The 26,335-nt window shown below is 48.1% G+C and overlaps 1 protein-coding gene across 1 annotated transcript; it reads right to left on the bottom strand.

Annotated features, from left to right (window-relative positions):
* Window positions 1–1,583: 1,583 nt before the first annotated feature.
* On the bottom strand, window positions 1,584–26,286 carry DDX27 (DEAD (Asp-Glu-Ala-Asp) box polypeptide 27). Its single transcript, XM_006881622.1, has 21 exons — window positions 26,164–26,286; window positions 22,280–22,426; window positions 19,314–19,373; window positions 18,541–18,739; window positions 18,307–18,350; window positions 18,113–18,199; window positions 17,233–17,338; window positions 13,003–13,176; window positions 12,196–12,346; window positions 10,554–10,653; window positions 10,305–10,446; window positions 9,277–9,430; window positions 8,417–8,498; window positions 8,140–8,317; window positions 6,063–6,169; window positions 5,720–5,822; window positions 3,185–3,279; window positions 2,973–3,096; window positions 2,315–2,402; window positions 1,721–1,795; window positions 1,584–1,602 (listed from the first exon to the last, which is right to left on the bottom strand). The coding sequence occupies exons 1-21, from the start codon at window positions 26,254–26,256 to the stop codon at window positions 1,584–1,586; spliced, it is 2,328 nt and encodes a 775-aa protein (XP_006881684.1). The 5' UTR covers window positions 26,257–26,286.
* Between the last annotated feature and the right edge of the window lie 49 nt (window positions 26,287–26,335).

Here is a 26,335-nt window from a genome sequence, read left to right as displayed (position 1 = left end):
ACCTTGAGGCGGTAGGGGCGGCCTTGCCTGCACTGGGAGAGGGTCCATGGCAGTGCTGGTTCCCCAGGGCCCAAGCAAGACTTAACTCACATTAGGTTCCAGCAGCGCCTCTCCAAAACATGGACCCTCATCCCAGCACCCTGTGCTGCAGCTTCCTCCTAGACAGGGTTCTCATGGCAGCCACTGCTGCCCCATTCCAGAAAGCCAGCCCTTGGCCTCCAGCCTGCGTAGGCTCCCGTCATCCCCTCAGTCCACGGTCCCTAGTACACACACTTAGCATCTCAGGTCCTTTCTAATGTTGACGCGAAAACCTCCCTTTCCTATGTATGCACTTCCTTTTTTGTCTTTACTATGCACTTTAGCCTAAAAAGCCAATTAATAAAAATGCTCTCTGAGAAAGCAGTGGTCTGTGATTGTGCGCAGGCAGCTCCAGTGGCTCGGGGCAGGACGGGCACAGGGGAGACGCTGCCTCCAGTGTCTTTCGTCTTTTGATGGTGGGAGGTTTTACTGCATCTCAGCTGGTCCTTCCCCTGAAACAACCCTGTTCTGTGACCGTTTCATGGACCCTCCCAGAGAGAATGACACACATGGAAACCTTGGAGAAACAAAAATGACAGTACATTTTGCACTTGACCTTTCTCCTGGCAACCTTGTTTGAGGTGCTGGTCATAAACATGTGCAGACTGCACCCGATGGACCATCCTCCATCCTCCAGGAAAACACTGTCCACTGTCCACCGTGAGGGGCAGATGTGTGACGTTAGTGTCTGAAGGGTGGGATACTAGGTAACGGTAACATATTTAAGCCAGGGTCTGGGTTTATGTGCCCCAAAAATGCGATTTGACAAGCCACAAATTTCCCTAAGAGAATCCCCACATCTTTCATTCTCAACAGTCCCAGGACTGATAAAACAACAAGGACCACCGTCCACATGGTCCTCTGTTAACTAGGAGCCTAAGGAGTCTGACCAGTGGTCTCCACGCCTCCGTCTTCCCAGTAGCACTTGGACAGCACTGTGGTTCAGAGCTCGGGTGTAAACAGCAAAAACAGATTCCCAGCCATGCAGCCCAGGTTGTGAGAGGGCCCAAGTACCTTCCTCATGAGAGTATGTGTCAGATAACACAGGGATTGAGGACCAATGGATGGTAACTTGTATTTCTAGGATATCAAGAGAATGGCTAGCAAGTGTCTCCTCCCTCCACTCCCACCCCCTCCACAGGGGCGATGGTCATGCATTCACTCACCTAAGTGGTGGAGGTGCCAAACTAGCAGATGGGGCAAGAGCTACAGTCACTGACAGACAGTGGGACGGAATGTCTTCCCCACAGTAAAACCATGTCCACTTCAATTATTCTTCCTGTGGTCACTCACCAGTAAAGCAGCCTCGGCTGACTGCTGGAAATGCTTAAGGTAACACCACCACTTTTCCTTCCTTTTTGATGCACAAATAACAAACTTCTTAATGTTTTAAAGTTTATTTTTTTGTTTGTGTCTTACAAATAGAGAAAACAGGCCATGCCAGGGTGACTTCCCACAGGGAAGGAATTGAAGGGTTGCCCCACAAATGTCTTCAGACTCCTGGTCTACTTCCTTCGCTTATACCTATTAAGAAAATCAGAATTAACACCAGCCCTCGGAACTAGACAGAGCAATCAGTTTGTTTTCCCACAAGAGGTTTCTGCTCCAATCCAACAGAGCCCTCCAGAAGTGGAGACAATACCTGGATTTAGATTTAAAGTTTCCTCCTCGCCTCTGGTGCTGCAAGCCCAGCTTTTTCTTTTCTTCAAAGGATGGGCTGTGGGAGGAGACAAAAAAGCTCAAACAGCGAGCTGGGAGCCAGTCAGTGCCACCTCCCACCAAAAGCCAGCAAGCACCTACTGTCAGCAGCACAGGACGGACACAGTCCTCAGGGCCTGGCTGGGGCCTTCCCGCCCGGTAAGAGGGCTTTGTGGAAGTGAGATCCTTTTGCCTCTACCTACTCAAACTATTTGGGAAGACTTCCCCACCCAGTTCTGGCCTTCCCCCTGAGCAAGCTGGATGCTGTGGGGCGGGGTTCTCCAGGACTGACTGAGATGTCAGTTTGTCCCCCTGAGAGAGTTCAATTTCTGAGCCTGAACATGTCCTTTCACTGCCAGCCAGGGCAGAAGGTCCCAACTCCACGTCCTCCTCGCTGAGAGATGTGTAGGGAGGAAGGGAGACAGGGCACATGAATCTTAACAAATTCCACGTCATAAAGCTCCATGTGCGAGCACTGAAACTGGGAGAAGAGTCTGCTTTCAGCAAAATACCAAAGGCTCTGGCGACTTGAACCTACCCAGCCCGATACTGCTTCAGGGCCTTCTTGCTAGTGTTCGTCAGCTCTTCGTCAAATACAGATTTCTTCACCTGCTTCTGCTTCTTGGCTGTGCAGAGACACAATGGGTCAGAAATACCATGTTTGGCCCAACCAGCAAAACCCTTTAAACAAGTCACTTGGTGCCAAGCTCAGTGGAGAATTAGTGACTTTCTCCCTGGTCACGGGGAAGAGTTCTAGGGCCCCTGGCCTTGCCCCTCCCTCCCAGAGGACCCCCTGCCTAGGCTAGACAGAGCAGTCACATGGAGGCAAGACACTGGATCTCAGCAGCCAAGTGGCACAGACTCGGAAGAAGCAGGTGTTCCCCAGAGCACAAAACGGAAAGGGCCACTAAGCCCTGACCGGGGCCAGCAGCCATGTTCGTTCTGTCCTGCCCACTCCATCAACATTGCAGTTAGGGACTTGGGTTCTGGATTCAAGCTCTGGGGTCAAGTCAGTTCTCCCACTTAGCCACAGGGTTACTCTTTTACGGGCACCAAAAAAAGGACACTTAATGCTCTGGTACAATAACCACAAAATCTGGGACAGCATCAGCGTCCTTCAATGCCCTCTCAGACCACAAGGGGAGTTTTCGGGGATGATTTTGCCATCCGATCCCACCCGCTCTGCGAGTCCTCACCAGGGCCTCTGGCCGGCTCCTCCTCGGGCATCGCGCGGGCCCGCTTGGCCCTGCGGTTCCTCTTGGCCAGGCGCTCAGCGAACATCTGTGCCTTGAGGATTTCAAACTGGGACCTCTCTTCTGCCTGGAGAAAAGAGCCAGGTGTGAGAGCGGAACCTCCAGAAGCCCCTCCCCACCCGCCGCAGGCAAGTGCCACAGGGCGGGCTGCTCACCGTCATCTCCCCCTTCTTCTTGGCATCGTTCATAAACTTCTTCCTTTTCTTCTTTCCTCTTAAGGCTAAGTCAAACTCCTGCAGAGCCTTGGCAACTGGAGTGAGAGGAGAGCGCAAGGTTTCAGGCACCACTTTACGTCTATTGTAAAGCATACAGTAAGAAGCACAAACACTTAAACTGGCCCTAAGGACTCGAAAAGCAGCAGTTATGTTCTTTCTCTCCTGATGGCCACCACCACCGCGCTCAATAGCACACTTGTTCCAGCTTCTATAGACCTTCCTTTAGAGGATGAGGATCTAGTTCACTTATCACAAGGGAGTTCTGGTGGCCTAGTGGTAAGGAACGGCACTGTCAACACTAGGGCATGCGGTTCGAACCCACCAGCTCCTCCACGGATGAGGGGCAATCTTCTCCCATGCAATGTATTGCCTCTGAAAACCAGGTAGTAAAGAGGGTCAATTACGGGTTGGTCTTAACAGTACACAACAACAAACACTCCACAGGGCCTGGTAGCACAACAGTTAAGCATCTCTTGCTGACTGGTCAGTGATCCGAATCCACCAGCCGCTCCCCAAGAGAAACTGCCCGCCTGCTTCTGAAGAGAAATCATCTGGGGAGCTTCTATTCGTTCAGGGATTGTGTGAGTCAGAGTCGGTTAGACAACAACGGATTTTATGCTATCCACACCGTCCCACCAATTCAGTGACTAAATTATAATAGTGGCCTAGTGGGTAAGGAGTTGCACCAATAACCCGAAGGCAAGCAGTTCAAATCCACAGGAGAAAGAATAGTGATCCTCTTCAACCTGCTAGAGTGTCAGCTATGAGTCCATCCCGACTTGGCCAACAATGAGGTTGGGGTATTTTTAATAAATTATATTCATTCTTGTCATGAAAGAAAAAGATAGTGCTGCAGTAAAGGACCTCACCCGCTAACCAAAAGGTTGGCAGTTCAAGCCCACCAGTCACTCTGGAGGAGAGGGATGTGGCAGTCTGCTGCCAATACGATGTATAGACTTCATGAAGTACTACCTACATGAGCCCAAGACCAGAGCTAGGTTAGATGGTGCACATTCACCACCACCAACCCGCTCCGAACTGGGATCACCACAGAGGGTCCCAGGTTGAGCAGGAGGAACACGCAGAATAAAATCAAACACCAGAAAATTATGAGACTCACTAGTCTAACAGAGACTGGAGGAACCCTGAGACTAGGACGCTAAGATTCCCTTCTGATCAGAAACAGAGGCCGTTCCTAGAGATCATCTTGCAACTGCACAGGCCCATAACTCAGGGCAGGAACGTGTTCCTTAGAGCAAGCAATTATACAAGAGCAAAGGATGTTGACCAGAAAGCCAGAGATGAGAAGACAGGAAGAGGCAGAAAAAGTCAACAAAGAGAAAGGGGGCAAATACTGAGACGTGCGGAGCATAACCGCTGTCAGGGAAACACTGTGAACAGCACATCACATGGGAAGATAATGCGCTCTGTAAACACCCACCTAAAAGCACGATTAAAAGTTTAAAAATAAGGGGAGCTCTGGTGGCCTAGTGGCAAGGAGCTGCAACTACAATCCCAGAGGCGCACGGTTTGAATCCACCAGATGCTCTGCCGGGAAAGGAGGGACAATCTCCTCCTGTACCAGTCAGATCTGATTTGACGGTACACGCAAACAAAAATTAAAAAAAAAAAAAGTTTAAAAAGAAAGGTACCCAGTCAGGAAGTTTAAAAACACAGAGCCTTGGAAGCCCTCAGGGGCAGTTTTACTCTGTTATATGAGCACTATGAATTGGATCTGACTTGACAGGAATGGGTATTATCAAAAAAAGACACTATAGTATTTCTTTCCTTTATGGTTGAAGTTATTTTGTTGTTGAAAACAAGGACAGTATTTCTTTTTTATGTATGTTTCTTAACTTCGTAACTGGCTGGTACAACCTCTATGGGGGGCAATTTTGCAACATCTAACAAAACTGTAAATACACACCCAGCATTTCCACTTTCAGGGATTTATCATGTAAGTCATTTGCCTAACTGGGAAAGGGCATATGGAGAGGTTTTCGCTACTCCACAGGAAATGAGCCCAAAATTGACTAAACCGAAAATCCCAGTGTCGTGAGGTGATGCCAACTCACCCTGCAGGTACAGGGGAACTGGCCCACGGGGTTTCACACCCCACAGGGTTTCCAAGCCTGGGATCTGGACAGGAGTAGACACATCATTCTCCCACACAGTGGATGCTGGGTTCAACTCACTGGCCTTCCAGTTAGCCGCCAAGTTCTTACCACCAGGGCTCCAAACAGGAGAGAGGTTTAATAAATTAGAGACCTCTTCCGTGATGGGAAACCATGAGTCACTGGAGGTTAAGAGAAAGGCAGCTGTGTATCTGTGTGTGCGAGCGTGTATGGAATGAACTCCAAGCCATGAAGAGAAGTGCAAGGGGCCGCGTGCCCAACAACTGAGGGTATCTGTGTTAGGGGAGGGGTGGGGAGGGCAGGGAGAGGGAGAGGAGAGCGAGTGGGGACGCAGACTGACTTTTCTCCTTCTTCCTCTCCTCTTTGGTCTGGAACCAGCTCCTCTCGGGCTCTTGGCTCGAAGCCTCCTTCCCTTTCTCCAGAAGCCGCTTTGCTGTGTTGATCTGCAGGGACAGCAAAAGGAGGCTGGTGTGGCCACGGCTGCCGCCAAACCCACAGCTGATACAAAGACTCTGGCAGGACGTCGCTGCCTGCAAAGGCTGGGGACTCTGAAGGTAACGTCTGCCAGACACAAACCGTCAGAGCAGAGCAAGCACGGACAGCAGCAGCCGCTGTCACGGCCACCACCACGTCCACAGGCGTGCTGACGTGGTGCCGCCCACCAGGACTGCTCGCAGCCTCACCTGGGCCTCCGAGTGCTGCATCTCCTTCTCCTCAGCCTCCAGCTGCAGGACGGCATACACGTCCTTCTCCATCTTCTCAATCTTGTCTCGGAACTTGAGGATGACGTCTTGAGGGAAGAGAAAGAAAAGGACATTAAGGGAATAAAGGTAAATGCTGAGTAACCCACTGTCACCAAGTTGATTCCGACTCAATGACCCTACCAAAGAGAGAACTGCCTTACGGATTTCTAAGGTGGTCACCTTCCGCCACACGCTTCTCCCACAGGGTGGCTGGTGGGTTGGAACCACTGACCTCTGAAGAGCAGCTAAGTGTTTAGACACTGCACCACCAGGGCCAATGTGTATTTCCTGACCTAGAACAGGCTGTGCGTGTGGCTTCTCTAGCCAATGACAAACAAGCCTTCCTACTGTTCTTGGAAGCAACTCTTTAAGAGGGTCCCCTGCCCAGTGCTCCCCGGCTCCAGGGGGAGCTGCCTGCCCCCATCCCACATTCACAGCTTGTTCAGCTACCAGGCTGCCCCATGGGCTGCTGGCTTGGCCCACAGCACCCACGGCTCTAGGGGCACCCACGGCTCTAGGGGCACCCACGGCTCTAGGGGCACCCACGGCTCTAGGGGCACCCACGGCTCTAGGGGCACCCATGGCTCTAGGGGACCCCGTGCCTGCCGTCCAGGCCTCAGCTCGGAAGCCTTTCGTGGGCAGCTTTCCTAGAGCGGCACCTTGCAGCTGACACTGAACCACATCTGCCCACCAGCTTCTTCACGGTCTCTTTCTCCACGTCAGCTGCTTTGTTTCCGGCCCTTTCTCTAGCTCCCATGACAGCATAAACACACCCGACAAGAGCCATCATCATCACCCCTTGGCACACAGCGGCCTGAGAGGTTGGGGTCGCCAAAGGCTGTAAACCTTTCACAGCCTCAGACTGCCCCATGTGACCTCCGAGGACCTGCCTGACATTCTGGGTAACAGCCATGCGCTTAACCGTTGTGCCACCAGGGTTCTTAGCATTTGGTAGTGGCTCAATAATCATCTGCCAAATGAATAAATGAAATGAAAAAGAAACCACAAAAAAGCCAGTGGAAAAAAAAGCCAGAAGAAACACATGACCTTAAATATTGTTGAGCACTTGCAGGTACAACTATGTTGTTGTTCTTTTACTACTGATCAGTCACCAACACAGCATATAGAGGATTTGTGTAACTTTGTGACACCTAATTTTAAAAAGTATGTGTTTTGTATGAGGCTGAACTATTTGGCTGCTAAGCAAAAGTCCAGCTGTTCAAACCCACCAGCCCCCATCTCGGTGGAACCCAGATGAGGCCATTTGGTCCTGTCTAAGGTCTGCAGCCCTGGACCAGGGAGTTCTCCTCTGTCCTATAAACCACTATGAGTGGAAACCGACTGAGAGGTTTGGAGAGTGCTCTGGTGACAAGGTGGTTAAGACGCTGCCGCAAATAACAGCCATATGTGTTTCTAAGCCTGGTTGTCAGTTTAAAAGTGTGCGGTAACGTGTCTGCTAACCAAAGGTCAGTGGAGTGAATCCATCCGCTAATCTGGAGGAAGAAGAGGCAGAGTCTGCTGCTAGAAAAGACTACAACTTTGGAAATTGTCTGGGGCCGTTCAACTTAACAGCAAAACACAGATGGGGACAAACATGAGACACAGCGACGAGAACGGCACCTGATGCACACCACCAACAGGAAGGGGCTTCGCTCCACGCTTGTCCCCAGGCAAGACTTTCTCTTCCCGAAGGTGAAAACAAAGTATGAGGGCAGCTATGTTTACGACTCTATCCTTACCTATTCCATTTTACAGACAGGGAGGTGAAGTCCAGAGAGGCAAGTGGAAGAGACCTGCCTGAGATCTGGGCTTCAATCTGGCTCCTGACTGCAAAGCCCCTGCTCTCCCCACTCCAGTCCTGCTCTCATCACCCCACTCCAGCCCCGATCTCCACTCCCGTCCTGATCCACTCCAATGCCCTCCCTCACTACACTCTGGCCCTTCACCCTCTTATGTTCTGACCCAGGGTCCTGGGCGCCCAGCGACACCACTGTGGGTCGAGGCAGGGAGCTCCCACCTTGAGGCAGTATGCGGGCCTTCACGGGGGCCTTGGCCGACTTCACAATCTCTTTCAGCATCTTCCGCTCCTCTTCTCCCACCAGAGACACAGAACGCCCAGCCCGGCCAGCACGTGCCGTCCGCCCCACCCGGTGGACATAGTGCTTGATGGTGTTGGGCATGGTGAAGTTGATGACCTGAGGAGTCAGAACGGTGCCTCAGTCAGACAGGAGGGGGCTGTCAGGGAGGCAAAGAGGCTCCTCCTGTCGGAAGTTCAAGAGGATGGGCTCACTCACCGTTTTGACACCCTCGATGTCAAGTCCACGGGCTGCCACATCTGTGGCCACCAGAATGTCAATCTGTTCATCCTTAAAGCGCCTAGAAAGAGCCACAGAGATGCTCACTCTGATGTCCTACACCAATCCTGCTCTGCTGGGACTTGTGCCCTGACCCGGGACAGACCATCTTGGGGGCCGACCTTAAACCTGACAGTGACTCCCACCCTTAAGCCGTCGAGGAGCAGACGCAGCTCAGTGCACATGGATGAAAGCCGTGTTCCATTCAAAAGGTCTGAACCGCAGCACTAGCCAGGCTGAAGGGGCACACATAATGTCTCAATTTCTCTTTAAAAATCAATTCTCAGCTCCTTTGTGATGAATGCAGGAGGGGAGAGGGTTCCCCTTTGCCGACTGAGGCCACGCCTTCCTGTTTTTATTGTAAGGCCCCCTAAATCTTCCCTTCTTCATTACTTCGTGAAGGTCAGGTAGGAAACTACACAGAAAGGCACAGAGCACAGGGAAGCAGACGCCCGAGAAATAGCTGCTGGTTTGGATTTGAACTCTTGCTCGGTCAGGCCCAGGCACAGCCACTGCGCCGGGGACCGTGCTGAGGACTGACCACTGCTGACCTTCCGGGTTCTTTCCAGATGCAGCCACAGCCAGCGGCTCCCAAGGGCCCGGGACTCAGGCATTGCCCTCTGCATGGTTGAGAGGTCCGAGGTCTGAGTGTACGAAAGACCTGACCTCACATGCTTGGAGTAAAGGTTTTTAAGTAAGAGCTGAGGGCTGTGCACCCCTGAGATTGCCGTCATAACCCTCTGGGCCCTAGCTCTCTCCTGTCTCATCAGGACGGGCCCTGGCTGCACCGCATTCATTACCTCAGGGCTTCCAGCCGCTGGGTCTGGGACAGGTTGCCATGGAGCTCGCCCACCTGCAGGCCCAGGAGTCCCAGCAGGATGTGCATGCGGTGCGCCTGCTTCTTGGTCTGTGTGAACAGCATCACGTGGTCGGTGAAGGTTCTCGTCAACAGAGCTGGCAGGGGGACAAGAGGGCGCAGGCGGTCATCCTGAGATCTATCGTTTCTCACACCCGCCTGCCAGGTGCTGCCTGCTGAGCTTGGCATCGGCTACAGCAAGGCTTCTACCCAGTTAGCATGCAACCCACATCAGAGACAAGCCAGTGCCAGAGGAAGAGAGATACCATGGGGACAAGGGTGACCCCCAAGAGCTGAGGAAGGGTCCAGGCAGAAGACACAGCAAGCAGACAGGCCCCAGGGCAGGAACAAGCTCAATGAGCTTGAGAAAGAAAGTGCCTGTGGTGGGAGGGCAAAGCCAGGGGCAATGAGGCTGGCGGACCTGGCCGGCCTCATGGGGGGGCCTGGCCGGCCTCACGGGGGGGAGGGGGGGGGCTGGCCGGCCTCATTGGGAGGGAGCCTGGCTGGCCTCACGGAGTGGGCCTGGCCGGCCTCACAGGGGGGCCTGGAGTTGGTGTCAGTGCAGGGAAGCCGCTGGAGGGCTCTGGACAGGGAAGTGACAGCAGTCAGTGTTTGTTCTCTGTGGTCACCTCTGGTGACCTGTGGTGTGGAAGGGGTTACAGAGCAGGACCAGCGGGGACCAGGAAGAGCTATGAGGTGTCTTCAGTAATAATCCAGGGATGAAAGGAACGGCCTGGACTGAAGGGCGAGAGAGCAGGTGGTGGGGTGCGGCTGGGCTTTCAACCAACACAGAAAGTGCTAGATGGTGGGGGAGGGGAGAGGTGCTTAGAGAGGACGGATGGCTGGTGGACAAAGTGCGGACATGGCATCCCGTGTGCTGGGCTATCCCGCCTGGGAGGTGGTGGCGTGGTGTGGACGCCAGGGGCCAGGCCTCGCCTGCTCCCACAATCCCAGGCCGCTCTGCAGCCTCACCTGCCACGATGGCCTCTCGGTCCCCTTCCCGGTTGGGACGGATGCGGATGAATTCCTGCCGCAGGAAAGGAGCCACGTCGGTGTTGCTGTTCACAAATATGCGGACAGGGTTCTTCAAGGAGACAGAAGCCAGATCTTTGACCTGCCGAACGCAACAACACAGTCACACCCCGGTGGGAAGAAGGGGAAGGGGTGACACGACGCGCACACACACACACACCCCATCCCCACAACCACCCTGCAGCCCACCTCGTCTGTCATCGTGGCCGAGAAAAGCATGGTCTGGCGGTGGTGGGAACACATGCGGATGATCTCCTTCATCTGCTCCTCAAAGTACTCGTCCAGCATCCTGCGGGCAGGGAAGGGGAGACCACAGCATGGACCGGGTCCTGGCATCACAAGACACTGAGCTCTGGTGGCCGGCACTGGTGTGGCTTCAGTCTCATTTATTTTATTAGCAGCAGCTGTACTGCTGGACAGCTGTGGTGCTTCAGTGGTTGAATGCTCACTGTCCAGGTGAGACACCCAGGCTCGATTCCCAGGTGACAGACCCCAAGTACGACCACTGCTGTCAGTGAGTGGAGGTCTGCCCGGCGCTGAAACCAAACAGCTTTTATCTAGGCTTCCAAACTATGACCGACATGGGAGAAGGACCTGGAGATTCACTTCCACAAGAGCAACAAAAGAAAACTTCATGGTCACAAGGGCCCGAGTGTGTCAAGCAGGACGCTGCCTTGAGGTGGGACCACTTTGACAACAGCTAACAACAGTAACATTATTGTTGCTATTAGTGTTTCCACCAAGAATAACCACTTCACCCTATCAGTTTGGTGTTTTTATCCTCCACTGACTTACTGCAATCATTCAGCATGACATTTTACCCCTAAAATTTCAGCATCAATAACAGTATCTCCCATGGTGATATCATTACCACAGCCAAAATATTCAATAATGCCAGGATAAGAGAGAAAGTCCACAACCAAGTTCTCTAAATGTGTCCAAAATGTCATTTTATCGACATCATATGTTAGTGCAGGAGGCTAGGTTTATGTACCACATGAGATTGCCACTGTCTCTCTCCTAACAAAAAATTCCAAACCTACAGCTGTCGGTTCTGACTCACAGCAACCATACAGGGCAGGACAGACCACCAGGGAGGGTTTTCAAGGCTGTAATCTTTACAGAGTGTGACACGTCTTTCTCCCGCAGAGGAGAGGATGGGTTTGAACTGCTGATCTTTCAGTGCTTCACCTCTATGCCACTGAAGCACCCAGGCTGCCATTAATCTAGAACATCTCTTCACTCTTGCCCTTGTCCCCCTGTCTTTCATGCTGCTAGTAACTGGGAAGAGCCCAGGGTAGCTGTTCCGTGGCTGCCTCGCCCTCAGACCTTGCCAAACCGTGTCCTGGTGACCAGACTCAGACAAAACCCTGCGGGAGGAAGAGGCAGGGGTGCGGTGGACCGAGTGGACCATGTGCACCTTTTGTATGGGTGTGACAGATGATTAAGGTGGGGCCTGTCAGTTCACTCTCCACTATAAAAGAATTCTTTCTCTTTATAAATAATATGTATTATTATCATCATCTCTGTGTGTGTACCCTCAAATCACATCTGACTGGTACAGGAGAAGATTATCTCTCCTTCTCCAGCAGAGCATCTGGTGGATTCAAACTGTGCACCTCTGGGACTGCAGTGCAGTTTCTTGCTACTAGGCCACCAGAGCTCACCAATAATACGTTGAGAGTAAATCTGATGCCAACTTTTCAGGTAACCCAATTGTCCAGCGTCACCCCTCCAGCACAGGTTCCATCTAGGTCGGCTACCTTCTAATATCCAGGGGCCTGGCCTTTGGGTCTCAAGAGTGCCTGGGGTCCCCACCATTGCCGGGTACCTGTCGGCCTCATCCAGGATGAGCACCTCGATGCTGCTCAGGTGGAAGGAAGGGCAGTTGTGGAGGTGGTCGATGAGCCGACCCGGGGTGGCGATGAGGATGTCGGGCGCGGCCCGGAGAGCTGCTTCCTGAGACTTCACATCCAGGCCACCTGCAGAGAGGAGAGCCCACCAGGCCGCCAGGTCAGTCATTCACCTGAGCTTCCGGCTCACCTGCCACCTGCAGGAGGCTAAGCAAACAGCTGAGACTGGCCAAGTCCCTGCTTGTGTAGATTTTACAGTAGATTGAGGGGGGGAGTGTCATTGTGTCATGATGATTGTATTGGGCACAACAATAAAAATGAGGCCATAAAGGCCTGCAGAGCAGAATGACCCCTACTTCCGGTGGCTGAGAGGCAGCGAGGAGAACTGATGATGACCTAGCATGTGTGTACAAAAACCACCCCTGGATTCCAGCCACCTACAGACGGTGCACAGAACACAATTCAACTCCGATGCCCAGGGGGTGCAGGAGCCAGTCACTGAATTGTGCAAAATGAGGGCAACACAAAGGAGGTCAGACCACGTGACCATTTGATTTCAATGGGAAAACAGTGTACAGAGCAATCAAAAATTGACTCATCTTTTTTCAAGGCTGCTTAAGTCGCAATCAAACCCCTGTCCCCATTCTGCTATTAAACATCATCACAGGCTGTAGGTGGCTACCACCAACACAGGGGTCTTTTCTGAAACCCGTCACCCTCAGAGAATGAGGCCCACCCATCAGGCCCCGGTCTCGAAGGCCACCAGCCCTCGGCAGGACACTCACCCACAGCGAGGCAGGTGGTGATGTTGCAGAACTGGGCCAACTGCTTGGTGACGGAGTGCACCTGGATGCCCAGCTCTCGAGTGGGCACCAGCACGAGCACGCGGGTGACCGCCGCCTGGCGGGGCTTGTAGATCAGACGCTCCAGGACAGGCAGGGCGAAAGCAGCGGTTTTACCTGCAGGACAGGGTAGTGAAAAGGCAATGAGAGGGAACGGACCGCTACAAAGTGGAAGTTTTCCCTGAGCGCAGAGAACCTATACAGCAGATCAGGAAAAGACGAAGCAACTGTATTTCCACAGAACTTATCTGTGGATTCAAACCGCATGTGCCATGTAAAAATCTTGAAAACACACAAAAAAGCTGAAGATCATCAAAATTACCAACAATTCAGCCAACAAGTGATAAACATTGTTAATATTTTGTTCTGTATTACTCTACTGCCAATGATTTCTTTTTCCTTAACTGATAAATAGAAAACATAATTAAAAAAATAGTATTTTCTTAGGGTTTATTTTGAGGTGAAAGTTTACACAACAGAACAGATTCTAGTTTCACAATTTCTATACAACTTGTTCAATAACACTAGTTACATATACTCTTACAAACATTATCAACATTCTCCTTGTGTGCTGGTTGTTCTGTTTCCAACACTCTAGCTTCCCTTCTCATTACCTTTGTTACTGTTGTTATGTGCCATTGAGTTGACTCTAATTCATAACTACCCTGTGCACAACAGCTCTGAACTCTGCTCTATCCAGAGCTAGTGTCAACTGTCTCTGACACACCTACCCTCATTACCCCGTTACTGTGTCAATCCATCTCATCCAAGGTCTTCCTCACTTGTGCTGTATCTCTACTCTTCCAAGCATGATAGGCTCCTTCTGGCAACATGCCCAAAGTATGTGAGACATAGTTTAAAAATACCTGCCTCCAAGGGAACAATCTGGTTTCACCCTCTCTAGGACAGACTTGTTTGTTCTTTTGGTGGTCTGTGGTATGTTCAATACTCTTTTCCAGCACCATAACTCAAAGGCATCAATTCTTCTGACATATCTGGTCACTGTCCAGCTCTCTGATGTATAGGAAGTAATTGTAAAGCTCATAACCTGTATCAGGTACACCTTAGTATTACCTTTGCTGTAGTATAACTGTTGAACTTTTTGGTCTTATCTAAAGAGGTTTTCAGTGAAGCACCTTATTCACACAGGTATTATCTTTTATTTTGTATTCTAATCTATTCTTGAGCTAAAAGGCACACCTCAAGGGCCAATTCGAGTTGAAGGTTTAAAGACTCTGTCAGGGTGATGATCTTTGAGAATCCTAAATTGGTCCAGGAAATCCAGACTTTTTGATACAGAATCTGAGATCTGTTTCCTGTTGTTAGGATCCATCTGCTGTGACCTTGATCAGCGTTGTCTGCTGTGAGAGCTGGGCACCATCTTGTTCTTCTGGTCTCTGGGCAGACAGAGCTGTGACACAGGCGATCAGCCCTGTAGATTCAGTTCTTCACTGAAAGTTTGGTTTCCTTCTTTCTTTTTCGTTCCTGACCAGTAGTTGTCTCTGAACAGCTAGTTATAAGCTTTTTTTTTTTTTAATTAGAAGAAATTTTATTATGTCTGTGATGTATTTTGGACTGGTACTAATTCAATTTCTTTTTTATTATCTTTTTTAGATTTTTAAAAAATTTTGATGATGATGATGATGATGATGTGTGTACCGTCAAATAAGATCTGACTGGTACAGGAGGTGATTGTTCCTCCTTCTTCAGCAGAGCATCTGGTGGATTTGAACCATGTACCTCTGGGATTGCAGTGCAGCTTCTTGCCACTAGGTCACCAGAGTTCGCCTGGTTATAAGCTTTTAAAACTCTAAATATTACTTAGCTCACTAGGATATAGAACATGACCTTCAAACTATATTCTACACCAACTGACTGAGCTGTCCCATGAGGCTAAGGTCCTAAATCTTCAAATGAAGGAAACTTATCCTGTAATGCATTTAGTTATGCCTGAGAAATACCTTTAACCATGTCCCCTGTGAATATATATATGTGCATGCATACACTTATCTGTAAGTACATGTATGTAGAAAAACCTGAGATGGCACTATTCATTTTTGTAACTTCTCTTTTTTAAAAACTTGGTAATATACATTTATCCCATTTTTAAAAACATTGTATTTTTATATCCTTTTTAAACGGCTTCATAGTATTCCATTAAATGATTATTTGTATTACAGATTAACAGATCTCCTATGGCTGGTCATGTAAGATTTTTCCAGTAGTATACCATGAGGTGATCTCATCTTTATAGATTTACATCCTCAGAAACCCAATGGAAAGTCTCCATGAATCGAAATTGACTCAAAGGCAGTGCGTGCTAGCTGAAAGGTTGGTGGTTCAAATCCACCTAGAGGCACCTCAGAAGACATGCCTGATGATGTGCTTGAAAAGGGAACAGCCTTGAAACCCTCCAGCCCTGCGAAGATGAGGTTACCATGTGTCGGAATTGACTCAATGGTAACAAGAATACTGGTGGGTTTTATTGTGTATGAATTATACTTCATTTTAAAAGGAATAAATGAAAATTCAACAAAAATAAAATATGCCACATACATACAAAGGAGAGAGCTCAGGTGGCCTAGTGGTAAGAAAATGCACTACAATCCTGAAGGCATGCAGTTCGAATCCACAAGCTATGCAGAAAGATGGGCAATCTCCTTCCGCATGATTAATAGCCTCCGAAAATCGACTGGATTGTCAGCTATGGATTGGTTCTCACTCAACGGTACAAAAAAACAACAACATACAAAGGAGTCCTACACTGCTACAGATATGAGGTATACATAGAAAAAGCTACCTCAGATATCTAAAGCGAAAAAGCCCTAGGCTGAAGAGTGTATCATTTGGTACCTCTGCATAGAAAGGAGAATATCTATGTACTTACATTTGCATTTGAATTGAAATGCATTTCAATTACATTTGCATTTGAAAACTACTTTGGAAGATCTCCAAGAAACAGGGTGGGAACTGTGAGGCTTCCACTGTATATCCTTCTGCAGTATTTGATCTTGAACTATATATGAAATTATTTACTCAGAAAAAGAATTATTTCTTTTTACAATAAAAAAAATAAATCAACACAAGCTAGAATTCCTAAAAGCTTGGCTGGTCATTTACTCAAATGCAAAAGTATTTTGCTTCTATCCATCTGTGTTTGCTTGGGATACAATAGACGTGGATAACCACTTCTCAGAGTCAGGACATGCACTGCTGAACTGCTTCCAAAAAGATGGAGCCATTTAACCTCCTGCCAGCACCATGTGACCGAGCAGAGCCCCACCATTCCTGGTCTTTGACAGAAATGCAGAGAAACACCAGTTAAAACAAAGTGGCTTTGCTTGTAGAATGCAAAAAGGCACACACTTGGCCCCCCGTCTCTGGCTGTGTGGTTTGGAAGAAGGGACCAAGCACAGCAACGTGACCCTGAGGGACTGTGGTGGCCTGGGTGAGGACAGCTGAGCCATTCCATTTGGGTTCTGGGAACCGGCCGACTTGCGCAGTAGCCTGTCCCCTGGTCCTTTATGCACAGACTTGAAGCAGGCTTGGTTTTAGGTTTGTCTTTGTCACATTTTAAGGACTGGGACTTCGCTCTGCCATTCTTCCAGCTCCTCAGTCAGCCGCCTTCTCCTCAGTTCTCAAAATAGCCAGTCCAGGCTGTGCTGGGTGCCGACTCGCTCCCAGTCTCTCCCACTCCCCTCCAAATCCTCCAGCGACAGACACACAGAACAGCAGGGCAGAAACACACTAAGCTTCATGGGAAGAACTGCTCGGAGTACCAAAGGGTCACAGCCAATCTGAAGCTCCCAAGAATCTTCAAAAGTGAAAAACTCAGAGTAGTGGCTGCCGACTGATTGTGACTTGCGGCAACCCCATGGGTGTGGGTGAAACTGCTCCCTGTAAGGTTTTCAACTCTGAGACCTTCCAGAAGGAGACAGAGGGCCAAGCCTCTCCTCCAAGCCGCCCCTGGGTGGGTTCGAGTCATTCATCAAAGAGTACTTAACCATTTACACCACCCAGTAACTCACACAGTAACTCTTCTAAACCCGTTATACCACTGATCGATTATGAATTTCCGTGAACTCTTTACAATAGGAAGAAAGGAGCCATTTGACCTCTCAGTGTTATTCTGGGCTCCCCATTCTCAAGCCCCATGAGTCCCCATCTTCTCACCTGTCCCGGTGGCTGCACAAGCACAGATGTCCTTCCCCAGCAGACCCACAGGTATACATGCCTTCTGGATAGGGGTGGGCTGCTTGAAGCCCATGGTTGTGATGGCCTGAAGTGAAAACAGGATCAGACAGGAGCGAGAGGGAGTCACAGCAAGAAACAAACAGGGCAGGTTTCCAAACAAGTGGTAACTATACCCACCCCTCATAGTTATTCCCACAACAAGTATTTTTCGAGTGCCAGGCACTGCGTTCTAGGCAATGAGGACATAGCAGTAAAACAGAGAAATAAAACCTGCCCTCATGAATCTTATAATCTGGGAGAAAGATCAAATAATAAACACGTCACAAGGTGATGAGTTTTCTGGAGACAAGGCAGTCACAAAGGGCTGGGGACTGCAGAGGGGGAAGAGAAGGGAGTGCATTTCAAGTTGAGGTGTCAAGAAAGATATCCTTGAACAATAAGATTCTGAACACTGAGTAATCCCTGAAGGGGCTGAGAGAGCCAAGGAAGGGAGAGGGATCTAACCACAGGGAACAGCAAGTGCAAAGGCCTGAGGAATAAGGATGTCTGATCCATGTGAGTATCACCAATGAGGTCAAACAGGATCAAAGAGAACAGAATGAATGTCACCAGGTGACATCAAAGAGGATGAGAAGTTGCAGGTCTTGTTGGCCAATGTAACGAGTTTAACTTTAACCCCAAGTCAAACTGGGAGCCATCACACACAGGGTTTGGAGCAGAGGAGGGACATGGTGCAACTTAGAGACAGTTTCTGGCTGTTGTGGGAATGACGGAGGTGGAGGAGGCAAGGAGAGGAGCAAAGCACCCCAATACGGTGTTACGACGATTAGGCCAGGGTTACTGGAAACAAAGCCCCTACCTTCAGCAGAGGCCGGGAAAGGTTCATGTCCTGGAACGAGAGGCTCTCATCGTACTGAGATGCATCTTCGAAAAATCCTCCTGCTTCCTGCACCACGAAACCAAGACAGAATGAGCAGGGGCACAAAGGGCCAGGGAAAACAAAGGGCATTAAAACTCGCGTTGCTGCGCGCTGCTTTACGAGCCCACGCTCACCTGCCCTTTCTTCTTCTTTTTCTTCTCCTTTACTTTGAGGGTATCTATGGGGAGAAGCACAGCTAGTTAACTGTGGCTCGTATTTACTGAGCGCTTACAAATGGCCAGCGGAAGTCCCAGGGGCTCGGCGTGGATGAACTGAGCCCCAACAAGAACCACACGAGGGCAATACCCTCATTAGCCCACGAGAACACCTAAAGGGAGGAGTTCGACACAGCCAGGAGGGAACACCACCTGCTTTGGTGAGGATGTTCTCTTCGGCGGAGGAATAGTCCGTCTCCGAGTCTTCGTCCTCTGAGCCCTCCTTGTCTTTCCCGTCAAGGGCTTCCGGCTCCTCGCCGTCAGAGCTCCCCGCTACGTCTCGCTCCTTCTCTGAGTTTCCAGCCTCTGCTTCTTTCTCCTTCTCCAGCGTCCCTGATTTGGCCTCTTTTGTCTGAAAAAATAAAATGGCAGAACAAAGGCAATTACCAACCTAGAAAAACCAGGCCTGAAGGAGTGCAATGCTCAGGCCTCCTCAGAAGGCACAGTAGTTAAGAGGCACATAGAGACGCCTGCCTGTACAGGTCTCTCCCCAGCTCAGGTCCTCAAGAGAAACGGTGGGTTCATGCTGAGAGTAAAGCTCAGGTGGATCCCCCGAAACCACAGCCCTCCGCCACCCATCAGACCTGGAATAAACTAAGCCAAATAACACACAGGTGTAAACAGTTAACCCTAACACCAGGCAAACACTGATTCCTTAGAATAACCAGCCACTTAAAATCAAAAGGGCAGCAATGGACCAAGGAGAAAGCCCGGACGGCAGAAAGTGTGAGGATGGAAGGATTAATGGAAACTGGAATCACAAGAAGGGATAGGATAGGTAGAGTGTGGTTACATTATGGGTATTGTAATAAACACTATAAAACAAAATGTGGATAAATGGTTGAATTTTCACTCAAAGCACACCAAAGAAAGAGAGTATAGCTCCGGGCTAAAGACAAAGAGAAGGAACCACCCTCCTTTCTCACCTCCATCTTCCTTTTCTTTCGAACTTTCTCAATCTTCTCATCCAATGTAGTAGCTGCTCTCTGCAGACAAAAATCCAGATTATAAAAAAGAAACATCCATGTGGAAAAGAGATAAAGCAAAGTTTCAGGGCTGGGTCTCCAAGAATGACTTGTTAAATGTGCAACAATGAATGAATGAAAATCTGTAACTTTTGTTAAAAAATCACAATTTTTTTTTAAAAAAATAAGAATGACTTATTTGTCCCAGGCCAGATTAATCAGGCTGCATGGTATCCACAAAAAAAAAAAAAACCACCAAAAAAACCCCCACCAACAACCCCCAAAAAACCACTTATTCAATAAATAAAGGAGTCTATCTGAGATAATAATTTAAATTAGCAGCAATAAGAAAGGCCACATTGGTGAGCTCTGGTGGCCGAGTGGCAAAAAGATGCACTGCAATCCCAGAGGTGTGCAGGTCGAATCCACCAGAGATGCTCTGCTGGAGGAGGGGCAATCTTCTCCTGTACCGGTCAGATCCGATTTGACGATACACACAAACATACATATTTTTTTTAAATTTTATTTTATTATTTTTGTGTACCATCAAATCAGATCTGACCGGTACAGAAGGAGATTGTCCCTCCTTCTCCAGCAGAGCATCTGGTGGATTCAAACCCCGTACCTCTGGAATTGCAGTAAAGCTTCTTGCCACTAGGCCATGAGAGCTCCCTAAGAAAAAATTTTTAAAAAATTGTTTAAAAAAAAAAAAGAAGCAAGGCAACATTTTAGAAAATTTTTACCACTTAGAAAACTGTAATTACTAAGAGATGCCGTAACTGAAGCACGCTGAAAAATCTTTCCCGTCACCTATCAGGAATAACACAGCCTACTACTTAAAATGTTGAAATAAAATCAGGTAATACTTCGTGACGTTAAAACACCACAAAGGACAATGACCAAAAAACCACCAACTCGCCACTGCTGAGCCAACGCAGATTGCTAACGAGTCAACAAGGCAGAGGACTACTCCAGAGTCCAAACTGCTAATCCTTCCGCAAGCCTCAACTTCCTCCTTCAGAGCAGCTGGTGGGTTCAAACTGCTAACCTTTCCGCTAGCAGCCTACTGTTTAAGCACTGCAGCATCAGGGCTTGTGCAGAGCACCCTGAAACTGCTCTAGAACATTTACCACAACTGCAACAAGCTATGTAACTCTTTTACACCTCTCTATGTTGTCAATCTGGAAGCAGGAGCGGCATCCACTTCCGAAATGGCTTGCCTCCAGAAACTCTATGTACGAACAATGCTCAGGCCGTTCGTTCATAGGGTCGCTATGAGTCGTCTACGACTCGACGGCATCAAACAACATGTTATGAATATATAGTACTTTATGTACACGTACACACACACACACGTATTGAAAGCAGGCGTGGCATCCACTTCCTAAACATGCCTCTGGAAACTCTATGAACTTTGTAAATGACGACAGTTATAACTGTCTATAGAAAGGCCTTGGGCCTTTTGTTCATAGGGTCGCTATGAGTCGTGCTCAACTTGATGGCAGTCAACAACAACATGCCATCAGCTTCATAAGACAAAAGCCATAATGACAACAATAGGCCTACGCGAAAGAATCTGGCAACAATTACACTTGACAAGTGAATCTGAACTCATTTTCATTAAGACACAGAACAGAGGGAAAAGCAGTTCTGGATTAATTTTTGAAAGAAATATTACTTTATAGGGAGCTCTGGTGGCCGAGTGGCAAGAAGCTGCACTGCAATCTCAGAGACATGCGGTTTGAATCCACCAGATGCTCTGCTGGAGAAGGAGAGGCAATCTCCTATTGTACCAGTCAGATCTGATTTGACGGTACACTCACACAAATTAATAAAAATTAAAAAAAGAAATACTACTTTTGCATTTGCTGGGGGGGAATACAAAAAGAAAAAAATCTTCTCAAGATGACCTTGAAAAGGCCACACTGTTTTACTTCAGTCAGACCAAGAGGGAGCAGAGTCCAGAGAAAAATGCTCTGGGCAGGCAACGTTACTCTTTGATGCATGTGGAATGGAAAATAATTGATGCATCTTTCAGCTTGTTGTTCAGATTCAAAGAAATGCAAGCGATCTGAGCAAACGACAACATCTGTGGGCTGGCTTTGGTTGTGCTGAGAGGAACCAGGGATGTGGGGGGAATAACTCCACAAGAGATCTTCTTGCCAAGAACGATGAGAAGCCTGGGGCAGAGTCGAGCAGTCTAAGACACTAGGGGCTGCTGGACTGTCTTCAATTGCTGACAAATTCATAGGACAACAGGTAAAATTCATCACCTGAGAGTGAATAAATTAAAGAGACCTGTTTAACAAAGCCCTGTCCAAATTAAGCAGTGATGCAATGTTCAGTGTTTCTAAACTACTTAGTCATCAAAGTGCCCCTCGGTGGTGCAGGCTCTAGTGAGCTGCACTGCGAACCCAAAAGGGGGTGTCTCTGATAGTTCGAATCGACCAGTTTCTCCACCAAAGGAAGCGGAGCAGTCTCCTCCTGCTGTGATTTACAGCCTTTGAAACCCAGCACAGACAGGGTGGTTTCAGTTTTGAGTAAAGCTTTTGTTGTTTACATGTCAATGCTCATAAAAATGAAAAGGGCTTCTTACTTTATACACTGAAAGGTGAACTCACCATTCTCTTCAAGAAAAACTGTAAGGATTGTGTTATAATTGTTACATTTTACAAGGGAGTAAGATCTTTTTAATACTTCTGGATGTCCTCTGCAGGTAAGTCTGCAAGAAATCAATCTTGTGCCATCTTAATGTTTTTAGTTTGGCTTCAATCAAGACTGAGGATTATCTGTGACCACCTGTCTGCACTGCACTACACGCTGCCAGAGGAGTCCCAGTGTGTGACGGGCACAAGCAAATGAAAAAGGCCGTGAGGGCCAGGTCTGTGCCGGCGCTGACCTCAGAGCCCTGGGTCTGTTGGCCTCACCTTCTTCTTGAGCTGGCTCAGGACGTCAGCCATCGCCCAGCTGCTATCATACAACCCCTCCTTCTCTGTAAAGACAAAGTCGGGGTTGAAATCGGCACTTCGGTTCTTCTGCAAGGCTTTCTGCTTTCTGCCCAGCACAATGGGCCCCTGGGAAGAGAGGGAGGCAAGGTGACTTGTCAGGACCTGGGGTTGAGGTAAGAGACATGACAAGGATGAAGGAAATCAGAGAAACTGAAGAATGAATAGTAATGGAAACAAACAAAAATAAAACAAACAGAAATAAACAATTCTAAGGATGCATAAAGAAAAAAAGGATTTTTTTTTTAAAAAAAGACCTTAATGGCTGGATGGAGACTGGTGGAATCTCCTAACAATATAACCCTTCATTACCCTTTAAATCTGGCATAAAACTCACCCCCATGGCTCGACTTTTAGTCAGAACAATAGACAGCTTTCTTATAAGGTGAGCAGCAAGACTAGAGAGGTATTCATTGCTTATAATAGTCAACTATATAAGATCAAAAGGGCAACATGTGCCCAGGGTTAAAGCCCTAAAGGGGCAAAAAAGGGATCATACAAAAGGATTAATGGAAACAAGAACCACAGGGAGGAACTGGGAAGAGTGAAGTTCCATTGTGGGTATTATAATTAATGTCATAAAGCAAAACGTGTAGGGGAGCTCTGGTGGCCTAGTGGCAAGAAGCTGTACTGCAAATCCCAGAAGTACATGGTTCAAATCCACCAGATGCTCTGCCGGAGAAGGAGGGACAGTTTCCTCCTGTACCAGGTCAGATCTGATTTGATGGTACATGCACAAAAAATAATAATAATAAAATTTAAAAAATTTTTTTAAAAAAAGCAAAACGTGTATAAACAATTGAATAGAAAACAATTTGCTTGTAAACTTTCACTTGTGTCACAATAAAAAGGGGGGGAAAGTGGATAAATGGAAATCACTCCAGAAGATTATAGAAACAAATCAAAATAGAAAAGCTGATGCCCTAGTTTTTAATTATCACATTATCATATTTGCTTTATATTGTTTTAATATATAACACTTTTCCATTCAAAATATATCTATTGACTATCTAATATCCATGAGACCTCAGGCTAAGCACTAGAAATCAAAAAATAATCAAGATCCAGTGCCTGCTCGCAACCTCAAGAGAATGAAAACTTAGTGGGCTCGTTAATAAATGTTTATCAATACTGGAGGGCAGCTAATGAATATCCTATTCTCAGTTTGTGTATCATACATAAAGGTCTGGTGGTTTAGTGGTAAGGCACCGAGTGGCTTCGCAGGAGAAAGATCGGCAGTCTCTGCCCATGTCATTTACAGCCTCTGAAAACCTTTTGGAGTAATCAGTTGCAACTCAATAGCACGTAACAACACACATAAATTACATGTATGTATTATAATTATCACAGTAGCTCCATGAGGAGCTACCATTATTTTCATTCCAGTGAGGGAAAAGTAAGGGGGAAAAGTGTAAGCATTTTAGCCAAAGTCACTATTTAAAAAACTGAGCGAGGCATGCCCAGACAATTACATTCTCAAGCTCTTACCCACTATTCTAAAATGCCTCTCAACAGAGAAATAGATGCAAATTCTCACTATTACTCAAGTGGTACCACAAAGGGGTAACACAAATCTCTGAACCATGTGGAGCGGGGATAAAGGTGTCAGGGAAAGGCTGATAGGAAGAAGTCATTTCTTACCCAAAGCTTCTAGACAAAGCAGAGGACACAGGCACAGCAACATGAGAGATAGAAGGTTCAGAACAAAAATAAAGAACATACAGGTTTCTGAAAAGTAAAGTAATTGTGCGTGGCTAAGAAGAAAGTTATGAGCGAAAGACCAGACTGTGAAAGGCCCAGAAACAGGCTCTGACTTTAGAGTTTTTCCAGTATCAGTGGGGGGGAAATATGGAACAAAAACCAAAATCATTTAAAAGATCTGACTTACTGGATTCATAGAGTCTGGCAGAACCCTCTAGACCATCACTCATTCAAGCCTAGAACTGTGGCAGTCAAACAATAAACAGCCCTACAAGGCAATCAATAGCACCAAAGAGGAACATATTCCCCAGAAGAATCAATCATACAGAGCAAAAGGGCAGGATCTTGATAAAACTCAGAAGGCAGGTAGGAATAGGAGAAAAAGATAAAAGGACACAGTAAACACAGGGCAGAGGTGCAACTGGTGCTGCTGCACTGTGGCAACTGCAATCAATATCTTGAAATAAAAAATGCATATGAACTGTTGAATGGAAAATCAATTTGTTCTTACATTTTCACCTAGATCACAGTAAAACATTAAATATATATATATATATATATCACTCTAGCTGCCGGTGGAGATTATGCTAGAGAGGGGCTAGAGAAAGAGCTGGAGCCAGGGATATTCGAATGCAGGCATCCAACCTCCAGTAGGTAGCAGCTTGGACAGGATGGGCACAGGGACTGACAAGCTAGTATGCAGAGCGCTGAGAGGAGTGAGGAGGGAAAATGTTTCTAGGTTTCTGACTCCATGATCATCTTTATAAGATGAGAACACAGAGGAAACAGCTTGGGAGGGTGAGTGAGATCAGAGTTCAGCTCTGGAAGAGCTGGATCTGAAGAGGACAAGGAATGCGCCAGTGAAAGTGTACAGTGGGTGGGTGCGGTCTCTTGGAGGGGGACCCTTCTGGACTGAAGCTCTGGAAGAGACAAGCATCCTTTTCGTGACATCACTGATCACTTTTTAACTGCCATGTTTCTGAACATCTGTAACCCCCTCACTTCAACATAAGCTTTAGACGAGGGAGCTTGCTCATCTTGTCCATTACTGCATCCCGATTCTAAACACTAGGTCTAGCACAGAAAGTTCCCAGTAACTAATGGCTTCACCAAGGACCAGATGGTTAAACACGAGATCAGGACCCTCTCTCACTTCACTGTGGTTTTCAATGTGCTTACTGTTAAATTGTCCAACTCTCTGATGCATAACAAGTGATTGCAAAGACCATGGCCTGTATCAGATGCACCTTAGTCTCCAGAGAGACACCATTGCTCTTCAGTACTTTGGAGAGGTCCCTAACAGCAGACTTTCCCATGGCAATATGCCTTTTAATTTCCTGGCTACTGGTGTCAAGAATGTTGACTGTGGAGCCAAGCAAACTAAACCTGTGAACAATCTCAATCTCTTCACCACCCATCCTGATGCTGCCAATTGGCCCAGTGGTGAGAATCTTTGTCTTCTTGACATTGAGTCTCAATCCCTTAGAGCTGTGGTGCTAGAGAAGAGTATTGAGAGTACCATGGACTGCTAGGAAAACAAATGGATTCATCCTGGAAAGGGTTAAATCGGGTGGCTCCTTGGAGGCAAGGATTCTGGGGCTTCGTCTGACATACTTTGGGCATGTTGTAAGGAGGGACAGGTCCTTGGAGAGGGACATCATGCTTGGGAGGGTGGAGGGATGGCGCTGGAGGGGAAGGCCCTCTATGAGGTGGATTGATTCAGTGACTGGGGTAATCGGGATGGGTGTGTCAGAGGCAGTGCGATTGGCACAGGATAGAGCAGGGTTTAGGGCTGTTGTACATAGGGTCGCTATGAGTCGCAAGCGACTCGATGGCACATAACAACAAACCACAACTGTTAAATTACACAGGGCCTGGAGCAAAACAGACCTAGATTAAATATCAGCTGGGTGTTGAGTACACCAAATCCACACCGGATGATACTAGCCAAGACCAAGGAGTGAGTACAAGCAAGCTGAGAGAGATCTTGGGGTCCTAGTGAAACCCTTCCCGGGACTCAAGTCTGGCAGAGGGATGCAGAGGCATAAGGAGTCTTAGGGAGGAGAAGCCCCTACGAAAATCAGAAGGACCCATTCAGCTCATACCTCCTCCTCCTCGTCCCCGGAGTCAGACTCTGGCTCCAGCGGCACATCATCATCCTCGCCTATGGTCCCGATCAAACCCAGCTCTTCAAACATGTTGCCGCAGTAGTCACTTGCAGAATTGAGCATGGCGTGCTGTCAGACCCGGGCTCCGCCGTCGTCACTGCGCATGCGC

This window comes from Elephantulus edwardii, unplaced genomic scaffold, assembly GCF_000299155.1.
Source record: "Elephantulus edwardii isolate Elephantulus edwardi_28Jun2011 unplaced genomic scaffold, EleEdw1.0 scaffold00015, whole genome shotgun sequence".
Taxonomy (NCBI): Eukaryota; Metazoa; Chordata; class Mammalia; order Macroscelidea; family Macroscelididae; genus Elephantulus; species Elephantulus edwardii.
Note: the sequence above shows the minus strand (reverse complement) of the source record. Positions and strands in the feature narration are given on the sequence as shown.